The 19,704-nt window shown below is 32.6% G+C and overlaps 3 protein-coding genes and 1 long non-coding RNA gene across 8 annotated transcripts; 2 read left to right on the top strand and 2 right to left on the bottom strand.

Moving 5' to 3' along the window:
• The first annotated feature begins 877 nt into the window (after window positions 1-877).
• LOC128036177 (uncharacterized) lies at window positions 878-1,828 on the top strand. The gene is made up of 2 exons (XM_052627075.1): window positions 878-1,049; window positions 1,157-1,828. The coding sequence occupies exon 2, from the start codon at window positions 1,217-1,219 to the stop codon at window positions 1,826-1,828; it is 612 nt and encodes a 203-aa protein (XP_052483035.1). The 5' UTR covers window positions 878-1,049; window positions 1,157-1,216.
• Window positions 1,829-4,081: 2,253 nt separating this feature from the next.
• Window positions 4,082-8,118, top strand: LOC105784214 (uncharacterized). Of its 5 annotated transcripts, XM_052626946.1 has the most exons (4): window positions 4,083-4,248; window positions 5,688-6,289; window positions 6,422-6,703; window positions 6,890-7,058. In XM_052626946.1, exons 2-3 carry the CDS (start codon window positions 5,690-5,692, stop codon window positions 6,692-6,694), a joined length of 873 nt encoding a protein of 290 aa, XP_052482906.1. In that variant the 5' UTR covers window positions 4,083-4,248; window positions 5,688-5,689; the 3' UTR covers window positions 6,695-6,703; window positions 6,890-7,058. The 5 variants fall into 5 exon arrangements, with proteins under 5 accessions (XP_052482907.1, XP_052482906.1, XP_012465474.1 ...); XM_052626947.1 differs by lacking the exon at window positions 6,890-7,058 and having other exon boundaries at window positions 4,082-4,248; window positions 5,688-6,314; window positions 6,422-6,567; XM_012610020.2 differs by lacking the exon at window positions 6,890-7,058 and adding an exon at window positions 7,355-8,118 and having other exon boundaries at window positions 4,084-4,248; window positions 5,688-6,703.
• On the bottom strand, window positions 6,261-8,898 carry LOC105784215 (uncharacterized). Its single transcript, XR_001130388.2, has 2 exons — window positions 8,204-8,898; window positions 6,261-7,693 (listed from the first exon to the last, which is right to left on the bottom strand). It is a non-coding gene; the product is annotated as an uncharacterized LOC105784215 (long non-coding RNA).
• A 2,541-nt stretch (window positions 8,899-11,439) lies between these two features.
• On the bottom strand, window positions 11,440-15,649 carry LOC105783858 (uncharacterized). The gene is made up of 8 exons (XM_012609543.2): window positions 15,642-15,649; window positions 14,042-15,221; window positions 13,477-13,650; window positions 13,167-13,208; window positions 12,999-13,076; window positions 12,798-12,917; window positions 11,896-12,000; window positions 11,440-11,813 (listed from the first exon to the last, which is right to left on the bottom strand). Exons 1-8 carry the CDS (start codon window positions 15,647-15,649, stop codon window positions 11,736-11,738), a joined length of 1,785 nt encoding a protein of 594 aa, XP_012464997.2. The 3' UTR covers window positions 11,440-11,735.
• Window positions 15,650-19,704: the final 4,055 nt, after the last annotated feature.

The following is a 19,704-nucleotide window of genomic DNA, read 5'->3' as shown; positions in this document are numbered from 1 at the left end:
ACTTAAATCATGATCATAAAAAATTATGGGATTTGTGAAACAAATTAGGGAATTACCTTTCTTGTGAAGATATAGAACAACCCCAAATGTACAGAGAACTTGAACCAGTTGAATCAAAGACTCTAGTGTATTTTAAAAATAAAAAATAAACACAACCAAATTTAAACGAAAAAAATTACAAAGAAGAGAATTTCAAGCAAAAAAAAGTACAATTCTTGCATCTCTACCATAGATGACTAAAGTGAAAAGAAAACAATAGTTCAAGTAAAGCTTTAAAGATGAACAAAGAGAACAGTAGTTCAAGTAAAGCTTTAAAGATGAACAAATCGATTGCATAATCTTCTTGCTTACAAAAAAAAAAACAGCTTTTAAGTTTTTTTTCAATAACCCAACAAAAAATAGTGAAATATTTAGCTGTTTAGAGCTCTTCAAAGATAAGGCAAACAAGAAAACCAAAAACCCAACAAAAAAAAAACCAAAATGTCTTTATTCATTTTGAAAAGATAGTCATAATCAATTATCCTTTTTATATCCTCGTTATTGTTTACCATGGATCTTTGAGAATTTTTTCTTTAGTGTTCATATTATGGCTTTCATCCATTTGCGATGTATTGTTCTTATTTTTTATGAAAATATATTATTATATCTAATTATATATTTATGGTTTTATGTCGGTTGACATTTAAAATCAAAATAATAATAGATGGTAAAGACCAAAATTTTATGGAGGAGATAGTACTATAGCAACAAAAGTCGTTTGGGATGATGAGCTGACGCTGATATTTTGTGAGCTTTGTGTGAATGAAGTCAATGCTGGTAATAGACCGACAACTCATCTAAACTCAAAAGGATGAGAAAATGTCATTGCTATTTTTCAAGCAAAAACACAAAAAAATTATGGAAAACCTCAATTGAAAAATAAGTGGGATACATTAAAAAAGGAATGGAGGTTATGGAGGGAGTTGCTTAAGGAATCTACAGGTATTGGATGGTGTCCATCTAAAAAGACGGTTGATGCTACCGAAGAATGGTGGGCTGCAAAAATACAGGTTAGTGTTAACTTTATCATTATTTTAATGCATAAAGTTTATTGAAATTAATAATGTACAATTATAAAAATCTTAGTATAACATTTAACATTTAACATGTTATGTAGGAAAATCCTGATTTTAAAGGATTTAAGAAGAAAGGAATTGAACCACGATTGAATGAGTTAATGTGGCAAATGTTTGCTGGCAATGTAGCCATTGGAGAGAACGCATGGGCACCTTCGTCTGGTGTTCTTCCAAGTGGGGTTCCTATGGGAAATGATGCACCTAATGAGGGTTTTGGTGATTCAGATGAACATAGTAACGAGAATGAATGTATTCCTCCTGATGAGGTACCATCAAACCCTTCTCATGAAATTTCTAATCGAAGAAAGCAAACACTTGGGGCTGTACACGGTAAAGGAAAAAAATCAAGTTCAAGTAGAAAATCATCAAGAAATACATTAACTACTCAGATTGAAAAATTGTGTGAGAGTATGGCTAGTCCAAGGAAGTCAGTAAATGAAATTATTTTTCCTCACTCTCAATATACTATTTCAAATGCAATGGATGCTTTGCGTGCTTTGGGAGATGAAATTCCAAAAAAAGATGAATTGTACTATTTTGCCACCAAAATGTTCCAAATACTGGTGAAACGAGAAGTGTTTTTAAACTTAGATCCAGATGATAGGGTTTGGTGGCTTCGGTATGCTGAACAAAATCCAATTGCATCATTTTCGTCCTTGGTAGCAACATCCTCATTTCCCTTCCAACCATACCATCAACCACTTCCACCATAAGCTCTTTAGAATTATTATTGTAATATAACTATACTACTATTTTATATGTAAAACTAATGTATGATACTTTTTATGTTTGGTATTTTTATGCTATGCTTTTAATCAAGTTTCTGTGTTGTATAAAATGTCACGAAATATTAATTTATTTTCATTTGATTACTTTTTCAGGTTATGGATGAATTTAACAATATGTATAATAGTTTTGATATGAATTATGATACCTCTGAATTAAGTGAAAAAGCTCAACGAAGAATAGCCACAATTGTTACCCAAGTTGAGCACAACAATTATCATGAAGAGGAAGAATATGCGTTAAGCAGTGTATTGGTACACCATGAAACTTATTTCACTATGCAACCACGTATGGATTCAAATTATACAAGTCAAATGTGGGGGGACGAAGTATTAAATGGGCACGATGATCGTTGCATGATTAGTTTTAGGATGCCAAAAAATATATTTCACAGACTGTTGCATGATTTACAAACAAATTATGGCTTAAAGAATGGGAAAGTATCGACGATGGAGAAGTTAGCATTATCATTGTACATTCTTGGAAATAGAGAATCAAATTCAAATGCAATAGAGCGATTTCAACGATCTGGGGAAACTGTTAGTCGAATTTTTACTGATATGTTGCATATATTTGCTCGATGGGAATAGACACGATTAAACCCATTGAAGGTCAATTCGAGGAAGTACCGAACCATATTCGACATGATACAAGATATTGGCCTCACTTTAAGGTAAAATTTACACAATCTTTATATTTTTAAAACATAAATTATTTCTAACTTTTATCTCATTACTTGTATTTATTTTAAAGGATTGTATTGGGGCCATAGATGGAACACATATAAAAGCATACATTTCGCCTTCTTCTCAAATACCTAATATCGGACGGAAAGGTGAACCAATTCAAAATATTATGGCAGTTTGTGACTTCAACATGTGCTTTATTTTTGCATTTCCTGGTTGGAAAGGAACAGCACATGATAGTAGAATTTTTGCAAGCACTTAGAAAGCAAGAGTTGAAGTTTCCACACCTCCACCAAAGTTGAACTTTAATTTTTAATTACTTTTTACATAAAAAATATTAAAATTTTAATTTATTTTTAAACTTGATATTATGTTTTACTTTTTTGTAGGAAAATATTATCTTGTGGATTCAGAATATCCACAAATGGCAGGTTTTCTAGGTCCATATAGGGGGGAACGATATCATTTACCTGATTTTCGTCGAGGTAATCATCAAGTATATGGAAAAAAAGAAATATTTAATCATGTCCATTCTTCGTTACGTTCTGTGATTGAACAAACATTTGGAGTGTGGAAAAAAATTGCCAATATTAAGAGATATTCCAAGTTATTCATTCGACAATCAAGTTTTAATAGTTATTGCAACAATGGTTTTGCATAATTACATTCGAAGATATGCTTGGTCAAATGATGAGGATTTTCGAGAATTTGAGAATATACCCGACATGCCAGTCTCTTCAAGCCAGTTTGACAGAGGTGAATCAAGTTCTTCTAACAGAGAAAGTGACATTGAAATCACGATGTTAAGGGAAACCATTGCAACTAGTTTAATGAATCCATATTTGTAAAAACATTTTGTATCATAACCTAATTTCTAGAAATAATTAAACTTTTATGTCTTATGTTACTATATTTTTTATTAAAATCATCCGTTTAGATACTTCAAAATTTGATCCAAGTATAATGTTACTATTTGTGAAAATAATATTTATCATTGTTATAAAAAATATTTAACTATAAAAAATTAAAAAAATTATAATTTTATCTAATAAATAATTTAATTAATTATATAATTCATTAAAATATTGGAAGATACATTTTAATATTTTATTAAATGAATTTATAAATTTACATATTTTAATAATTTTAAAAAAGTAAAATAATTTAAATAACTTCTATTATATATCAATTCTAATGTCCTTAATAGTCATTTTTTATTCTCACCTCACCGCTACAGCTGCATTTGAATCCAAACACACACTCCACCATTGTTTCTAATCTCATCGCTACAGTATCCAATTTCACCGCTACAGTAACTAATCTCACCGCCACCGCTATTTTTAACCTCACCAGAGGTAAACACACCGCCCATCCAAAGTAGCCTTCCAGCTTTCAAACATAATATTAAATAGTTCAAAAAAAATTACTAAAATGTCAAAATTAACCTTTGACCAAAAGAAAACCCAAATCGTCAGAGTCAATTGCTTGGGTTGTAATTCTAACCCAAATCGTCAATTGCTTGGGTTGTAATTCTAACTTAAGAAAAAGAAACTAAGAAGCCTCTGTAGACCCTTCGCCGCCTCTTCTCTGACGCTCCTTCGGCACCTAGCCAGTACATGAAGCAGCATCCAACCATTGTTAGCTGAACACTGAGATTTGAGGTCAGTTTTATTCTCCTTTCTCTTTTGTTTAATGTATTTTGATTAAGTTAAACATTCTAGAATGGATGAAAATTGTGAGTGTTTTCAAGGCTTCTCTTTGATTTGATTCAGTGACTTGAATCATTTTTTATTTGATCCAGTGCTCAGCCAGTATCAGTGTTGTCAATCCTTTTAAGTCTCAACAAAGGAATCTGTCTGGTTCAGTATTGTCTAGCTTATGAGACTTTGCTTGGATTACATGTTGCTACTAAAGCTAGCTTTCTTGAATGATTTGTAGGTGTTTATAATTTTATTTTGATAATTACACTATACGAAGAGAAAAAAACAAGGGGAAAAAAAACTATAAGAAGCAGTAACGAATGAGAGAAATCAGTTAAATGCTAAAATCACTATAATTACATAATACCAAGATATTTTAGCATGTCAAAATGCCTAGTTTCAAAAGTACACAACCAACATATATCAACCTTATTTCACTAAAATGCTAACCATTGATAAATGAGAGAAATCTGTAGGATTAGGAACTCAAATTTCTTACCAGTAGGATTAGAAAAAATATTGGATGCTGAGAAAAAGGGAACAAATTAATCAGTTTATATAGTGGGGGAACGCCTGACATGAGCTTGATGAACAAATCGATCTAATTTCAAACCGTTCTTCGAAATCTTAGATTCTTCTCTTTTCTCTTATTGTTTTTAGTTTTGATTTCTTTCTGATAGATTTAATTTTGATTTTTTTTTGTTTCTTCCATGAATTTGATGAACTATGGTTAAGAATTTTCCCACTTTTTCATTTTAATCTATTTTTCTTTTAATTCAGTACCTTATCATATACATATATTCTTTTGGTTTATTATCCATAGTCTCTTAGATTTAGATGGTTTTTATTCATTTTATCTGTTGAGTTGTTCGGTAAATCTTACGAACTAAGGTTAGGAAAATTTTCCTCTAGTCAATTGGATTTGTATTTCTTTTTTAATTTTAATTTAGATTCTTTGATTTTCTTTTTAGCATAAAATTTAGGGTTTTGTCGATATTATCTTTATTCAGGCTGCAAAATAGATTAATTAATAGAACCCTTTGGTTAATTCTTTAAGTAAGAAGTTCTGCCCAGGTAGATTATTAGCTAATCGGGAAGAAAAGTTCGAGAAGCTTGCCTTGTGCCTTTATTAATCAAGTAATTAGAGCCTCTAGCTAATTAAAATATTTGCATCCTAAAATATGATATGATAAGAGGTCACATCTTGAGATGAAAAGAAATTATATATGCTGCTCGGATTGGATTTTTTCCCCTTAAAATGACGTACAAAGTTAATCATTGCTTAAAGCTGTTGTGCCATGCTTGTTAAACTGTTTATGTGTCTATTAAACATGTTGTGGTTTCATATCATATCCAAAATTACCATGTCTGAAATATCTTCAGCTATTTCATTGTTGCAGCTATGAAGGAAGAAGATGTAAACAGATGCCAGATTCAAGAATGGTACCCAAGATTTAAATTAGTGTCAACTAGGACTTTCATTCATGAGCTTCCTGAATCTTTTGTCCAGTATCTACTTGATGATTCAGGACCTTTCCTCCTTCCTGTTTCAATCTCAAATGAGGATGCCTTTCCGAATAGAATTCATAATCCAGAAGAGGAGGAAGATTATCAGGTATCAGAAGGATCTGGAGATGAAGCAGAACCTTTATCGCCCCCTTCTTTCCCAGAACTTGAGTTGAAGATTAAGGAGTCAATTGAAACCCTTGGGGGTGCAATCTTTCCTAAGTTAAATTGGAGTGCGCCAAAGGACTCTGCATGGATAAGCACCTCCGGGACTCTTCGATGCACTACATTCAGCGAGATTGCTCTCTTGCTTCGGTCATCTGATTCCTTGATTCATGATCTATGTCATGCATATGATTCATGCAGTGACAAAACCATGTCAATGCCCCCAAATTTCTTCCTTGCCCTTCGGAAATGGTACCCAAGTTTCCAACCTGAAATGGAATTCCGTTGCTTTGTAAGGGGCCAGAAGCTTGTTGGAATTTCACAGCGGGAGGTCACTACATTTTATCCAGTTCTTTGTGAGAAGAAAAATGATCTTGAAGTGTTGATTGAAGAATTCTTTAATGGCATTGTGAGGCTGAAATTTGAATCCAATGATTACACATTTGATGTTTATGTTACACAGGATGAACGTGTAAAGGTGTTGGATTTCAATCCTTGGGGTGCTTTTACATTGCCTTTGCTGTTCACCTGGGAGGAATTGGAGCAGAAACCCAGGGAAGGAGATGATTTGGACTTCAGAATTGTAGAGAGCCGATGCGCTGTTCAGCCAGGTTTGAAGACAGCAGTTCCATATGATTACTTGGATGTTAGTGCAGGGAGTGGTTGGGACCAATTCCTGAGAAATGCTGGTGAAGAGTTGCAGCGGCAGACCAAGTCTCCTGAAGCAGGAGCCTAACAACTTCAGGTTTGAATTTTCAAAATTTTGAATTTTGATGTTGTAATTGTTACTCCTCCCAATGCATGTTAACCGAGCCAACTACATGACATAGAACCTCTATTTTGTGCTCTAATGTAGTACTTAATTTAGGGATAAAATGATTGATCTTGGAATTCTGGAACTTCTATTGTTGACGTTTGCCATTTTTTTCAGTTATGACTGGTTGTAATTAAGGAATCTCTTAAAGGTTGCATGCTTGTTGGTGAACACTGGATTTGGATGATGTGCCGACTCTTATCTCTTAATCCTTTTTAGTGAGATGATAGCCGTTCAATCAATCAGATAATATAGCGTTGAGCTGATTTGCAAAACGTCTTTATTCTAGAGCGATTCCTGTTCCTGTTTTTACTCTATTCTTCGGCTTGCGTGGACTGCTTTGTTTTACATTATCTGCTTACACTGCAAGGCACATTCAGGGTTTGTTCACACAGCTTGAGGGTTGGGTGATTGATTGTTTTCTGTAGCTGCTAAGCTGTAGTTTCTGTTTAGTGTTACTTGTAGCAACATTTTACATTCTTTGGATGAATGAAATTTTACTTATCCAAAAAAACAAAAAAGTTCACAGTCAGGCTCAATTATTGAAAGGCTGCTACAAACATGTATGATTTGCTTTTGCAGATCTTTTAGTACAAGAGTCTGCAAGATCATCTCCGAATTAATCTTATTGCCACTCTGGAGTAGTTGGATATACAGGAACAAGGTCTTTGAATGTGCAGATGTCTCACCATTGCGAGCATTACATTTATCAAATGGTCTAACACAACAATGGCTAGAGGCCTTCTCAAAGCATGCTGTCACACGACCCCAGAAGACTCAAAACACCTGTGCAATCTTCTCTAGTGCATTTGCAGCAAGCTATTCCAACTGCTTACATTGCCTGGATAAAAGGGAAGGGCATGGTATCGTATGCTCTCCTCAGCTCTAATGTAGTTTTGAAGCAAAAAAGTGACTGCCTTCCTGCAAACTTCATGTTATCAGAGAGGTTTTAACAATTTTCAAACTTGGGATGCAAGTCAGGTTGATAATACTTAGAGAGAGAGAAAAAAAAAAACAAGCTTCTGAAACTATTGCAAAAAGGCATTGGAAGTATCGGCCTTGGGTTGAGGCTATTGGAAAACTGAAAGTTTTGAGCCTTTAGGAGCTCTGGGATAATGACAGGTAGAGACTTGCAAGTGGGCAGCTGCTGCAGCAAGACGGGAAATTTCTTTTCTGTTTAATGGATGTTCTCTCTAGACATGATTGGTTTTTGTACCAAAAAGAAAAAGCAATGCTATTTTAGTCATACCCAACTAATTTGATGTCCAGTTAAAAAAATAAAATATTTGAATAATGTAATATACATATACATAAATATATTCATGTATGGGATGATAAGTTAAAAAGTCGCCATCATTATTATATTAAATAAAGAAATCTGTGTATCTCTAAAATATATAATATGGTGACTATTAAGCAAGATTTTCTTACTGCACCAAAAGAGACAAGACTTTCGTTCTGAAGCAGTTCAAGTTAATTCCTTGAAGTCCGTATTATGGGATACTTTACTGTTAGAGCAATAGCAGAGACCAAGCTAGATTCGCAGTCGGACGTCATCTTCAGGTTTTCTTCAAAATAGTAGACAAAGACGAGCATTAACTGCTGAACCATTTGCATTCACCAGGCTTTATGTATTCTTAAGCACTCCGTTGGTCACACCATTCGCCAGAGAACTACCCAAGGCAAAAAAACCAAGGAAATTTGTTTATAAACTAGGAAGCACGGACACGGCTCATTCCTCCTCGTACCAATATTGTACGTGTGTCCAACACGGACACTCGTCGGACATGCCCGGATACATACTGGACAAGCCGGAATACATAAAAAAAGAGGTCGGACACGGTCCCAACACGGTCATGACATGGGTGTCTAAAAATGGAGACGTGACAGACGCAAGAAAAATAGATGGACGGCGGCTAAAATTTTCGCTTTCAAAAGTAGCAGACGAAGAGTCAGCGGCGGGAAGAAGATGATGTAAAGAAGAAATGTGAAGTTTAGAGTTTCCTATTAATGAAACCCTGAATTTTATTAAATAGCCAATCAAAATAGTAAAATAAAAACAAAAAAGAAATAGCTTATTTGAGAAGTTTTCGAGTTTTGTACTTGCTTTACTGCCTTTAACGTTTCCATTTTTCACATTTTAAAAAATATTTTAAATATTTATCACTCAACGAACATGGAAGTTTGAAGCAATTGAAGGTAAGTTTAATATTTTATTTTGTTTATGCTTTAAATGAGTAACATTTTCTTTTGGATAAGTTTGAATGTGTTACATTATTTTATTTGTTTAGTTACTTTTTATTTTTATTTTGTATATTTTTATATTAAATAATTGATTTGTGATGATTACTCTTGAAGTATACATTATTATTTTTTTGTTAATACTTTAAGTTTTTAAGTATGACATCTCAAAGTGACAGTGGAAATGTTAGTTCATCAAATAATGTTACTAATACTAGTATGTCTCAAGATGGTATTAATAACACTCCTCTTTAGAGATATGTTACTAAATTTTCGAAAACTGTTAAAAGGAGGCAGGAATGTTAGTTTCGTGTGTAATTTTTGCAATGTTACATTTAAAGGGGTCATATTCTAGGGTTAAAGCACATTTATTGAAACTAATTGGGTTAGGAATTCGAGTGTGTCCTAAAGTAACACTATAACATCTTGTTGAAATGCAAAAAATAGTTGAAGATGCGAAACTCAAGTTGCAACAAAAAATAGTCCCATTGCCACCTAGTTCTTAAACACTAGCATCTTCCTTTGGGCCAAACAGAACCCCACTTCAAGGGCATAGTTTAGGTTCTAAAAGAAGAAAAGATCCTTTAAAACAATCATTAAACCTTGCTGCTCGAGAGAATTTAGATGGTGAAATTGCTCGAATGTTTTATTCAGGTGGATTCCTTTTCATCTAGCTAGGAACTCTCATTATGTGAATGCATTCACCTTAGCTAGTAAAAATTTGATTCCGAGTTACATTCCTTTAGTGTATAATGCTTTAAGGACTACATTGTTGCAAAAAGAATGAGCAAACATAGAGAGGTTGTTACAACCTGTAAAGGGAATGTGGAGGGAAAAAGATATTAGTCGTGTATGTGATGGATAGATGGATGCACAAAGACGGCTATTGATTAACTTTATGGCCGTTTTTGAAGGTGGAGCCGTTTTCTTGAAAGCCGTCAATTGTGAAAAGGAGTACAATAATAAGTTTTATGTGGCAACGGGATCATTAGTAGGGACACAACATCCTCATATCTTTAGGACACCTTATGTGGTACATACTCTTAATTTTGCTCTTAAAAATATACGTGCTGCAAAAAACACCAAAAAGAACGAGGTTACATATGATGTTTTGTGTTGGATAAATAATGTTGGTGATGATGCCATCTTTATAAGAAACTTCATAATGAATCACTCTATGAGGTTGGCGATATTTAATTTTTTTGTGTATTTGAAATTACTTGTCGTTGCGGATACTCAATTTGCTTCTATAATTGTGATGTTTAAAATATTCAAGCTCATTAAACAGGGTCTCCAAAATATGGTTATTAGTAATGAATGATCTACTTATAGAGAAGATGATGTTCCCAGAGCCTCTTTGGTGAATGAAAAAATTTTGGATGACCTTTGATGTGATAATGTTGATTATATCCTTTCTTTTACGAGAGCTATATATGATATGCTTCGAATTATGGACACAAATAGGCCTACTCTTCACTTAGTTTATGAGATGTGGGATGAAATGATTGAAAAAAATGAAGACAAACATTTATAGGCATGAAGGAAAGAAAGGAGACGAGAGATCAATCTTTTATAAAGTAGTATATGATATTCTTATTGATCGATGGACTAAGAGTAGTACACCACTTTATTGTATGGCTTATTCTTTAAATCCAAGGTAAATTTAGATAACATAAATTCCATTTATGCTTATTTTTATTCAAAAAATTTTAAATTTATTTGTTTACATTGGTATAATTATAGTGATTGGCTTAATGAGATTTCAAATCGCCTTCCTCCACATAAATATGTAAAAATCTTAGAGGAAAAGAAAAAGTGCTTAATATGTATTTTCCTTCTACCGAAGAATGGAAGATGACTTTCCAAGAGTTTGTAAGATTTTCGGGAGCATTAGATTTTTGGGTTCATTTTATTCACTACAAGATAGATGACTTGGTTAGTTCATGGGGTTTCAATACCTTTGTTCCAAAACTTAGCTTTGAAATTTCTTGGACAATCTTCTTCAACATCTTGTTGTAAGAGGAATTGGTGTACATATTCGTTTATCCATTTCATGAAGAGAAGCAATATTAATCCTCAGCGTTTGTGCATACTAATCTTCGATTGCTTTCAAGAAATACTCTTCATTGTAAAGGAAAGAACAAGAAGTGGGATATTGGAGGTAATGTATTTAACTCATTTGAAGGAGCTAGAGTTCTTGAAGTTGCTAGTTTATATCTTGATGAACCGGATATGGAGATGGTAATTTTTGCCAATAAAGCTATAAATTACACTAGAAAATTGCTCTCTTTTTGTTTGTTTTTGTATAAGCCTTCTTAGAAATATAGGTTGAACTTCAAATTTAGATTTGATATGACATGTTTTGTCTAATGAACTTGGAAAATGTATTACTATATTTTGTCATATTTTATGTAATGACAAGAGAGTTTAATAGAAAAAAATTGATTATATATTAATGAAAAATATCAATATTTTCATTTACATAAAGTATTTTCACATAAAATATATATAAAAATATTTTTAATATCTTTTATTGCTGTATCCTGCCGTATCCGTGTCCTCAGTTTTTAAAAATTGCTGTGTGTCCGTATCCATGCTTCATAGATTTATAGATATTTGGATTACCCCTCAGAACATAGCAAGTGTATTCTTCATTTCAGAGAGTCCGATTTGAACTGCTTTAGGACTCGGTCTCAATCATGAACAAACAGCAGCTCTTTAATTAGTAACTTCCTTTTGATGATTCGTTTGAACAGAATGGCGGTGCTTTAAGTTCAACAGACAATTCTTGCTTCAACACCTGAACAAGGAAGATTAACCAATATCAGTTGCTTCTGTCTGCGAACATATTAATGAAATATGCAGAACTTTATACGACTTGCCTTTTTAAAATAATCTAATTCATGTGTTAGTTCTACTGCAAATTTATCAGTCACACATTGCTCGACAACTGGCTGATGATTCAGACCCCTTTCTTCCCCAATAACCTGTAAAAAAACCATATTTAAGAAACATGGAACTAATATAACAAAAAAGTTAATGTTAATTTCCGGCATCCCAAACATATTTAAGAAGCATACAAGCTATATTGATTTCACCTTTTACTTGGCATTAATATAATAAAGACGGTGAAATCAAGAAATAAAAGCAACGGGTGCCAGCAGCAAGGCTAAAAACATGTCAAAATCAGATTCCTCTACTCTCCAAATGTCCAACACACACACCCAACATGGTGGTACTCGATCTTCTTTCCCTTTTGAAAATTCAGATTCGATCATCAGGGTAAGATAATAAGAGCTCCTGCTCCTACTCCTACTCCTACTCTTATAGGGCTCCTAGAATCGTAAAACGAAAACCTGATCCTGTAGTACCAATGCAATGAAGATTGTCCAGATATCTGGCATTGGATCTAAACACACTGAGCACATTTTTCAAGTAGTTTACAGTTTTAGGGAACTTATAACTAATTTTTCCATCCCAGTGGAAACATTAAATAATATGGAATTAACCATCCTTGTAATCTTCAAATCTCAAAATAAGAGAAACTGATATATTTACCTTCCATAGTTCAATGGGAACAGGACTTAGAAAAACATATTGCTATATGCATAATTAGTATGATGTGTTACTACGATTAGAACATGATGCATCAGAGTTTTGTAAGACATAGAAAAGACTCAACTATAGACATTACTTTCCATTGTTAGCAAAGAAAAATGCTACATGAACTGCAGAGAGTGAAACAGAACATATTTAATTTCCACATCATATTTCTAGACATTACCAGCTTGAAACCTTCATGAGAATGTGAGAAATCCATTTCTCTGTAGTTTATGTATCCATTCCGATGTAACACAACAGATAAACGTATAATTGCACAAAGAACTTTGAATTTCTGCTTTGCCTGAAATAGAACATGAAAGATCATATCGAACTCCCTCAAAACCAAAAGAACAATGATCACCAAGCATATAGAATAAGATACCTCTTCTAACTCATTAAAAGAAGCATCATCCAACTTGGGTAATTTCTTCCTATGGTGTCTTGTAAGAAGAGCTATTAACTGCAATCACACTAGCAGGTGATCAGAATTGAGAACATGATTAGACATCCTTATTAGGAAGCAAACAAGATTTATAGGCAGATAGCGTACCTTGACCTCCTCAGCACTATAACCACGAAGATGATTTCCATTCTATAGATAAATCATGTCAACAAGTGAAGAATAGAATGAATCAACTCTAATTTATGCATTGCAAGAAATTCGAAGACTTTTAAAATATAAACTCCTAGCTGAGTATTGATGCCATCAAGTTACTTTTTCTTTTTTGAATTTTGCCGAGCAACATAAGCATTTTTGGTTCTAAAAAGCTCAAAGAATTTGACCTTTTTGCTTATAGCAATTGATAGATAAGGTTTGTGCCTGATTATGGCAATTAGTGCAAATAGAAAAGCAAACTCACCATGATAATGTGATATGACTTCTTATGGTAACCCTTTTTACCAGTGGAGAGCCCTATATTGTGAAGTAAACATGCAGCCTCAAGATTTTCCAGATCTTTTTCATCTAAATCAACAGTAAGGTTAATTCCATCGTTATCAAGCTCCTTGTATTTTCTTAAGCCTTCAAAAATCTCCTGGAAATATGAAGTTACATACAATGAAAATGAGATGATTTGTTTTTTCTCTCTTTTTGTAAGAAAAACAAAAGGCAAAATATTCAATCCCTAATTCATCAACCTTTGCTTCTTAACTTTGAAACCAAATTTTAATAGCAAGTATTGTTCCAGAAAATTGCAACAGTCCTTCAAGAAAGAAGATGAAAGTGTACGTATTAGTTAGTAATTACAAACTCTTATAATTAAAAAAATGTAATTTAGTTAAATATTTAGTAGGTAAAAATGCAGGTCAATAAAATTCTCATGTATGCGTGTGTTTGAGAAGCCGAGTGTGATGAGCAGTGCTTCGATTATCCTCAAATCATGTGTAATTACAATCAAAAGTCTAAAAGAAAGAAACGGAAATCACCCTTGCAATGCTAGCAATTTCAGCAGCAGAAGTGGTTATCCTTTTGCTATTAAACCTTGTAGCAAGCCGTAAAATGGACCGAAACCGAGCGTTGGCATTCAAATCATAACCATCATCAAAGACCTTAGCTAAACTATCAGCTATCAAACCTTCTCTCAATCCATAACCAGAAACCAACATTTCTTTAATCCCAAGCAGATCAAATATCTCATCCAACAAAATCCCACCAGCAACAATGGACTCTGATCTTCTCTTAAAAAACCCATCTCTCCTTACGTTTTGTCCTTCTCCTCCCTTACATAACCTCTCAACAACACTCTTTAATTCCTCTATACTAAACTTCCAATCCCTTTTACATTCACTAAGCAAAGCTTCGGTATCAGCAAAATCTAATGCATACCCTTTGAAAACTGCTTTCTCAATGGCTCTTATCGTCCCTGATGACCCCAAAGCTATTTCAAACCCAATGTTTTTAACCTTGTCAATTAACCCAGATTCCTTAATGACATTCCTAATATACTCCCTCATATTCGAAGCTCTTTCAGCTTCTTCATCCCCGAAATTCTGTTGAGTCAAAGTAACGTGGCCAAGCTTTAAAGACAAACAAAATTCGACCTTTCCACGCAACCCAATAGCAAACTCAGTTGACCCACCTCCGATATCGATGTTCAAAACCAAATTCTCAAAAACCGGAAAAAATTGGAGAGCGCCCAGATAAGAGAATCGGGCTTCCTCTTCGCCTGATAAAACATCAACTTTGAACCCGGTGGTTTCAGAGATTGAGTGAATGAATTCGGCCTTGTTTTGGGCTTCGCGGACAGCAGATGTGGCGACGCAGCGAGTGTGGAGTAGGGGAACATTATGGGTTTGAATAAGCTTATTGAAATTCTGAAGGGATTTGATAGAGAGGTTTTGGGAATGGGTGGAGATGGTGGAAGAAGGCGAATCGCGGCCTAAAACGACATGCTCTCTGACGGTTAAAAGAGGGATAAATTTGCCTGGGAGATGAGCTTGAACTATGAGAAGCTTGAAGGCATTGGTGCCCATGTCAATGGCAGCGAAGAGAGTGTTGGCCATGGACTTTTCCTTTTTTTTTTTTTTTTTGCCCTTCTTATTATGATTCTGTTTAAACAACCCAATGAGCAATGTTGCCGAAAAGAGAAGGAATGAGCCTTGGGTCCTATCTTATGGAATGACTCAAAACACCCCAAATCAATACATTCATTTCTCTTATCACTATTTAAATATAATATTTTTAATTATAGTTTTTAACTTTTAAATAATATACATAACCAAGTAAAGTATAATATTTATTTGAAGTCAACAACATTTTAATTTGGTGACAATCTAAGAGTTTGTATGCCTAATTATTAATTTGAAAAAATAAAAAAATAGATAAAGCAATATGCAACAATTAAAACAATAGTTCATGATAAATATAAACTAAATTAATAAACACATTCAAAAATAATCATTTAAATTTGACCTTCTTTTCAAAAATAAATAAAGAAATGATTAAAAAACGGTTCTAAGAATTTGTTTCACACAGTATAAGCAACTTAACTTATAAGAATTATAAAAAATCATAATATTACGTTACCTCATCATTTCGTTCACTCTCTATTGCTAATTGCCCTTCAAATATGATTCAATATTGCATATCTAAAGAACCATTGTTTTAATGCCGCATTTTTTTCCATATATTTCTAACTTATTAATTTAACATTAATTTTTCTTAGATGCTACTTGATTGAATATGTTTAACTTCGAATATTATTTATAAAGCTAAACTTAAATTTTGATTGGTATATAACTTTATATTAATTAAAGGCTAGGTTACGTTACTTTTGAAAAGTGCTTGTAAAAGGTATTGTTGAGATTTTAGTATTTAGCATTTCTATCAAAAAGTACTTTTAAGAAGATAATCTTATTTTAAACATGATATTGTAAAGTATAAAATACACATGTAAATAATATTAAAATTCATTAATATTATTATATTTTTATAGAAAAATTAAGAGAACACTAGTAATAAGTAAAAGGTGGATGAAAAATACAGGAGAATTTTCATATATTAAATTTCACTCTCAAGGTGATTTATTTATAAGCTCATTTGCATTCAATTAAATAAATGTAAAATTAGCCTTCTTAATTACTTCATTGAAACATCTCATGGTCATAAATAAACCAGAGAGTTTTATCTTATCACTTTAATAAGGGTTTAAAGGGGTTATGGACATCCATTATTAATGTATTTACAACACTCCCCCTTGGATGTCTTTTGAATAAAAATGTGCCTAATTAAATCTTTATTAAGAAAAACCCTATGAGATAAAAACATAATAAAGGAAAAAGAGTACATAATCTCATATTACAAGCCGCTTCGTTAAAAACTTTTACCAGAAAAACCCAATGAGACAAAACCTTGGTTAAAGGAAAAAAGTATAGCATGTTTTAGACTCTCCCTAATGGCAACATCACATTACATATTTGAGTCGATGCTTTCAATCCTGTATACTAGTCTTTCAAACTAGAACGAATTTGTTGAACTTCTATATTACCTTTCTTCTCAATATCATGAGTGAAGAATAATTCTGGTGAAATATGTTTCGTTCTGTCATTTTTTATGTAATCACCCTTCAATTGAGCTATAAAGGATGCATTATCTTCGTATAAGATAGTTGACATTTTCTCTTGTAAAGGAAAATTACATATCTTTTGGATATGTTGGATCAATAACCTTAGCCAAACACTCTTAACTTACCTTTTGCATTATTTCTGCATGATTTGAAGAGATGACAACTAATGTCTGCTTTGTTGAATGCCATTATATGATAGTACCTCCAAATGTAAATAAATATCCCTTTTGAGATCGACCTTTATGTGGATTCGATAAATATTCAGCATTAGCACAACCTACTAATAGGGATTTTGAACCATTTGAATAAAATAACCCCATATCAATGGCCTATCTAAGATATCTAAATAAAATTTTAATTCCATTACAATATGTACGTGTTGGAGAAGAACTAAATCTTACTAACAAGTTTACAGTGAAAGCTATATTAGGTCTTGTGTTGTTTTGTAAGATACATCAATGCCCTTATGACACTTAGATATGATACTTCAGGACCAAGAAACTCTTCATCATTCTCGCAAGGACAAAATTGATCTTTATTTACATCTAACAATCGTACAACCATCGGGGTACTCAATGGATGTGCTTTATCCATGTAAAATTTCTTTGAAATATTTTCCGTATAAGTTGACTGATAGACATTAATTCCGTCTTTTAAATGCTTAATCTACAAGCCAAACAAAACTTTGTTTTTTCAAGATCTTTAAATAATTTACTGCATTTTGAAGCTCTTCAGGAGTTCCAATAATATTTAGATCATCAACATAAATAACAATTATCACAAAATTTGATCCAAACCTATTTATGAAAACAAATGGACAAATTGGATCATTTTTATAACATTCTTTTACCAAATATTCATTAAGACGGTTGTACCACATATGTCTAGATTATTTTAATCTATATAAACTTTTCTTTAATTTGATCGAGTAATTTTCCCGAGAAACTTTATATCCTAATGGGATTTTAAATCATTCAGGGATTTTCATATCAATTTCACTATCAAGTGTACCATACAAATAGGCTGCAACAACATCCATTAGACGCGTGTCAAGTTTTTCACGTACTACCAGACTAATAAGGTATCTAAACATGATTGCATCCACCATAGGAGAATATGTCTCTTCATAATTAATGTTAGGCTTTTACAAAAATCCTTATGCAACAAGTCGTGCTTTATATCTTACAACTTCATTTTTCTCATTTCGTTTTCGCACAAATATCATTTATATCCTATCGACTTTACATCTCTAGGTGTTTGAACTATAGGTCCAAAAACCTCACATTTAGAAAATGAATTCAATTCGTTTGAATTGCGTCTTTCCATTCTGGCCAATTTTTTCTATTTCTCATTCCTCGATAGATTTAGGCTCAGGATCCTCATTTCCTTTTGCTACTCAATAGCAACATTATAAGCAAAATTATTGTTGATAACTATATTTTTCAGTTCCATTTTTTTTGATTTGTTATCACTATTTTCAGGTACTCGAACCTCGTTTGGGGTTTTTGGATTAGTTATATATTTGGTCTCTTCTTGGGAACTTGCCTCCACAATATGACCATCTTGAATATTTTCTCCTTTCTTTTTACGAGGATTTTTATCTTTGGAACCAACTGGTCTTCCATGCTTCAGGCGTGGATTACTTTCTTTTACACTAACAGTTTTCCCTATTAGGACATCAATTCGTATTGAAACATTTTCAGCTGGTATGTGAGATTTTGTAATTCTCTTTAGGTTAATAAATGAATCTGACAGTTGATTTGTAAAATGAATTATCTGCTGAACTTTTGGTTCACATTGCTTTGTAAGAGGATCTTAAACAATGATAATTCATTTCAAGTACTTTATTCATCCAACTTTTTATTTTCTCCCTCTAATGTTGGGAAAATTATCTCATAATAATTGACAACTCATGTCATAACTAAATCTCGAATTAATAGCTCAAAAATATTTAATAATATAATGAGACTCATATCAATATATATTCCCAACCTCTTATGATGGCCCATCTTTGTGCGTTATGGTGGAGCAATTGGAATATATACTGCACATCCAAAAATTCTAAGATGGGAAATATTTGGCTCTTAACCAAAAGCCAATTGTAATAGGGAGTATTTATTATAACTTGTTGGACTGATGTCACAAGTGTTGTTGCATGCAAAATAACATATCCCCAAGCTGTAATAGAGGGTTTTTTTCTTATAAGTAATAACCTAGCTATTAGTTGGAGGTGCTTGATAAACGATTCAACTAAACCGCTTTATGTGTAAACATGAGCTATAGGATGTTCAACTTTTATCCCAATTAACATACAATAATTATTGAAAGTTTGGGACATAAACTCACTAGCATTAGCAAGATGAATTGTTTTAATTGCACAAGATGAATTGTTTTAATTGTATAATATGAAATTAATCATTTAAACAAGCAATCTTGCAAACGATAGGTTGTGAGTTGATAACACATGCGATTATTTTGTAGATGTATCTACCAAAACCATATAATATCAAAATCATCCACATGGTGGATGAATGGTCCCATATTTATTTAAAAAATGTAAGACATTAAATCTCAACTTTAGCTAGTGATTTTTTAATAATCAATTATCATTGAGAACAAGGAACACGTGAGAATTTTTTAATTTAAAGAAACTTCTGGTTCTTTAATGAATGTCCATATGAATTATCAGTTAATTTTTGCATCATATATGATCCAGGATGGTCTAACTGGTCACGCCTAGTAAATGTATTTGTATGAGAAAACTTTTGGTTTACTTTAACACGCTTTTCAATTGTACTAATAATGTCAATATAAATTTTGACAATTGATAGTTTTATTATCATTCCTTTTACTTTGTATCCACATATAAGCAATATTGTGACATTTACTTTTGGAAATATCTAAATCAATGTGAAGTCCATAATGTCATTAACTCAATAAAAGAAATATAATTTGCAAACTATTATATACAATATTCACTACAGGGAATATGCCAAAATCTTTAAATGACCAAATCGACTTTAA

Source organism: Gossypium raimondii, chromosome 13 (genome assembly GCF_025698545.1).
Source record: "Gossypium raimondii isolate GPD5lz chromosome 13, ASM2569854v1, whole genome shotgun sequence".
NCBI lineage: Eukaryota > Viridiplantae > Streptophyta > Magnoliopsida > Malvales > Malvaceae > Gossypium > Gossypium raimondii.
This window is presented reverse-complemented; position numbering and strand designations above follow the sequence as displayed.

What these genes read in the sequence shown, in the direction of transcription:
- LOC128036177 (XM_052627075.1), top strand. Translation starts at nt 1,217, where the DNA reads ATGTGGCAAATGTTTGCTGGCAATGTAGCCATTGGAGAGAACGCATGG.
- LOC105784214 (XM_012610020.2), top strand. Translation starts at nt 5,690, where the DNA reads ATGAAGGAAGAAGATGTAAACAGATGCCAGATTCAAGAATGGTACCCA.
- LOC105783858 (XM_012609543.2), bottom strand. An exon ending in CTCATGAAGGTTTCAAGCTG is followed by an intron (nt 12,001 to 12,797) that starts GTAATGTCTAGA and finishes GTTTTTTTACAG; the next exon opens with GTTATTGGGGAAGAAAGGGG. An exon ending in AATTAGATTATTTTAAAAAG is followed by an intron (nt 11,814 to 11,895) that starts GCAAGTCGTATA and finishes TTCCTTGTTCAG; the next exon opens with GTGTTGAAGCAAGAATTGTC.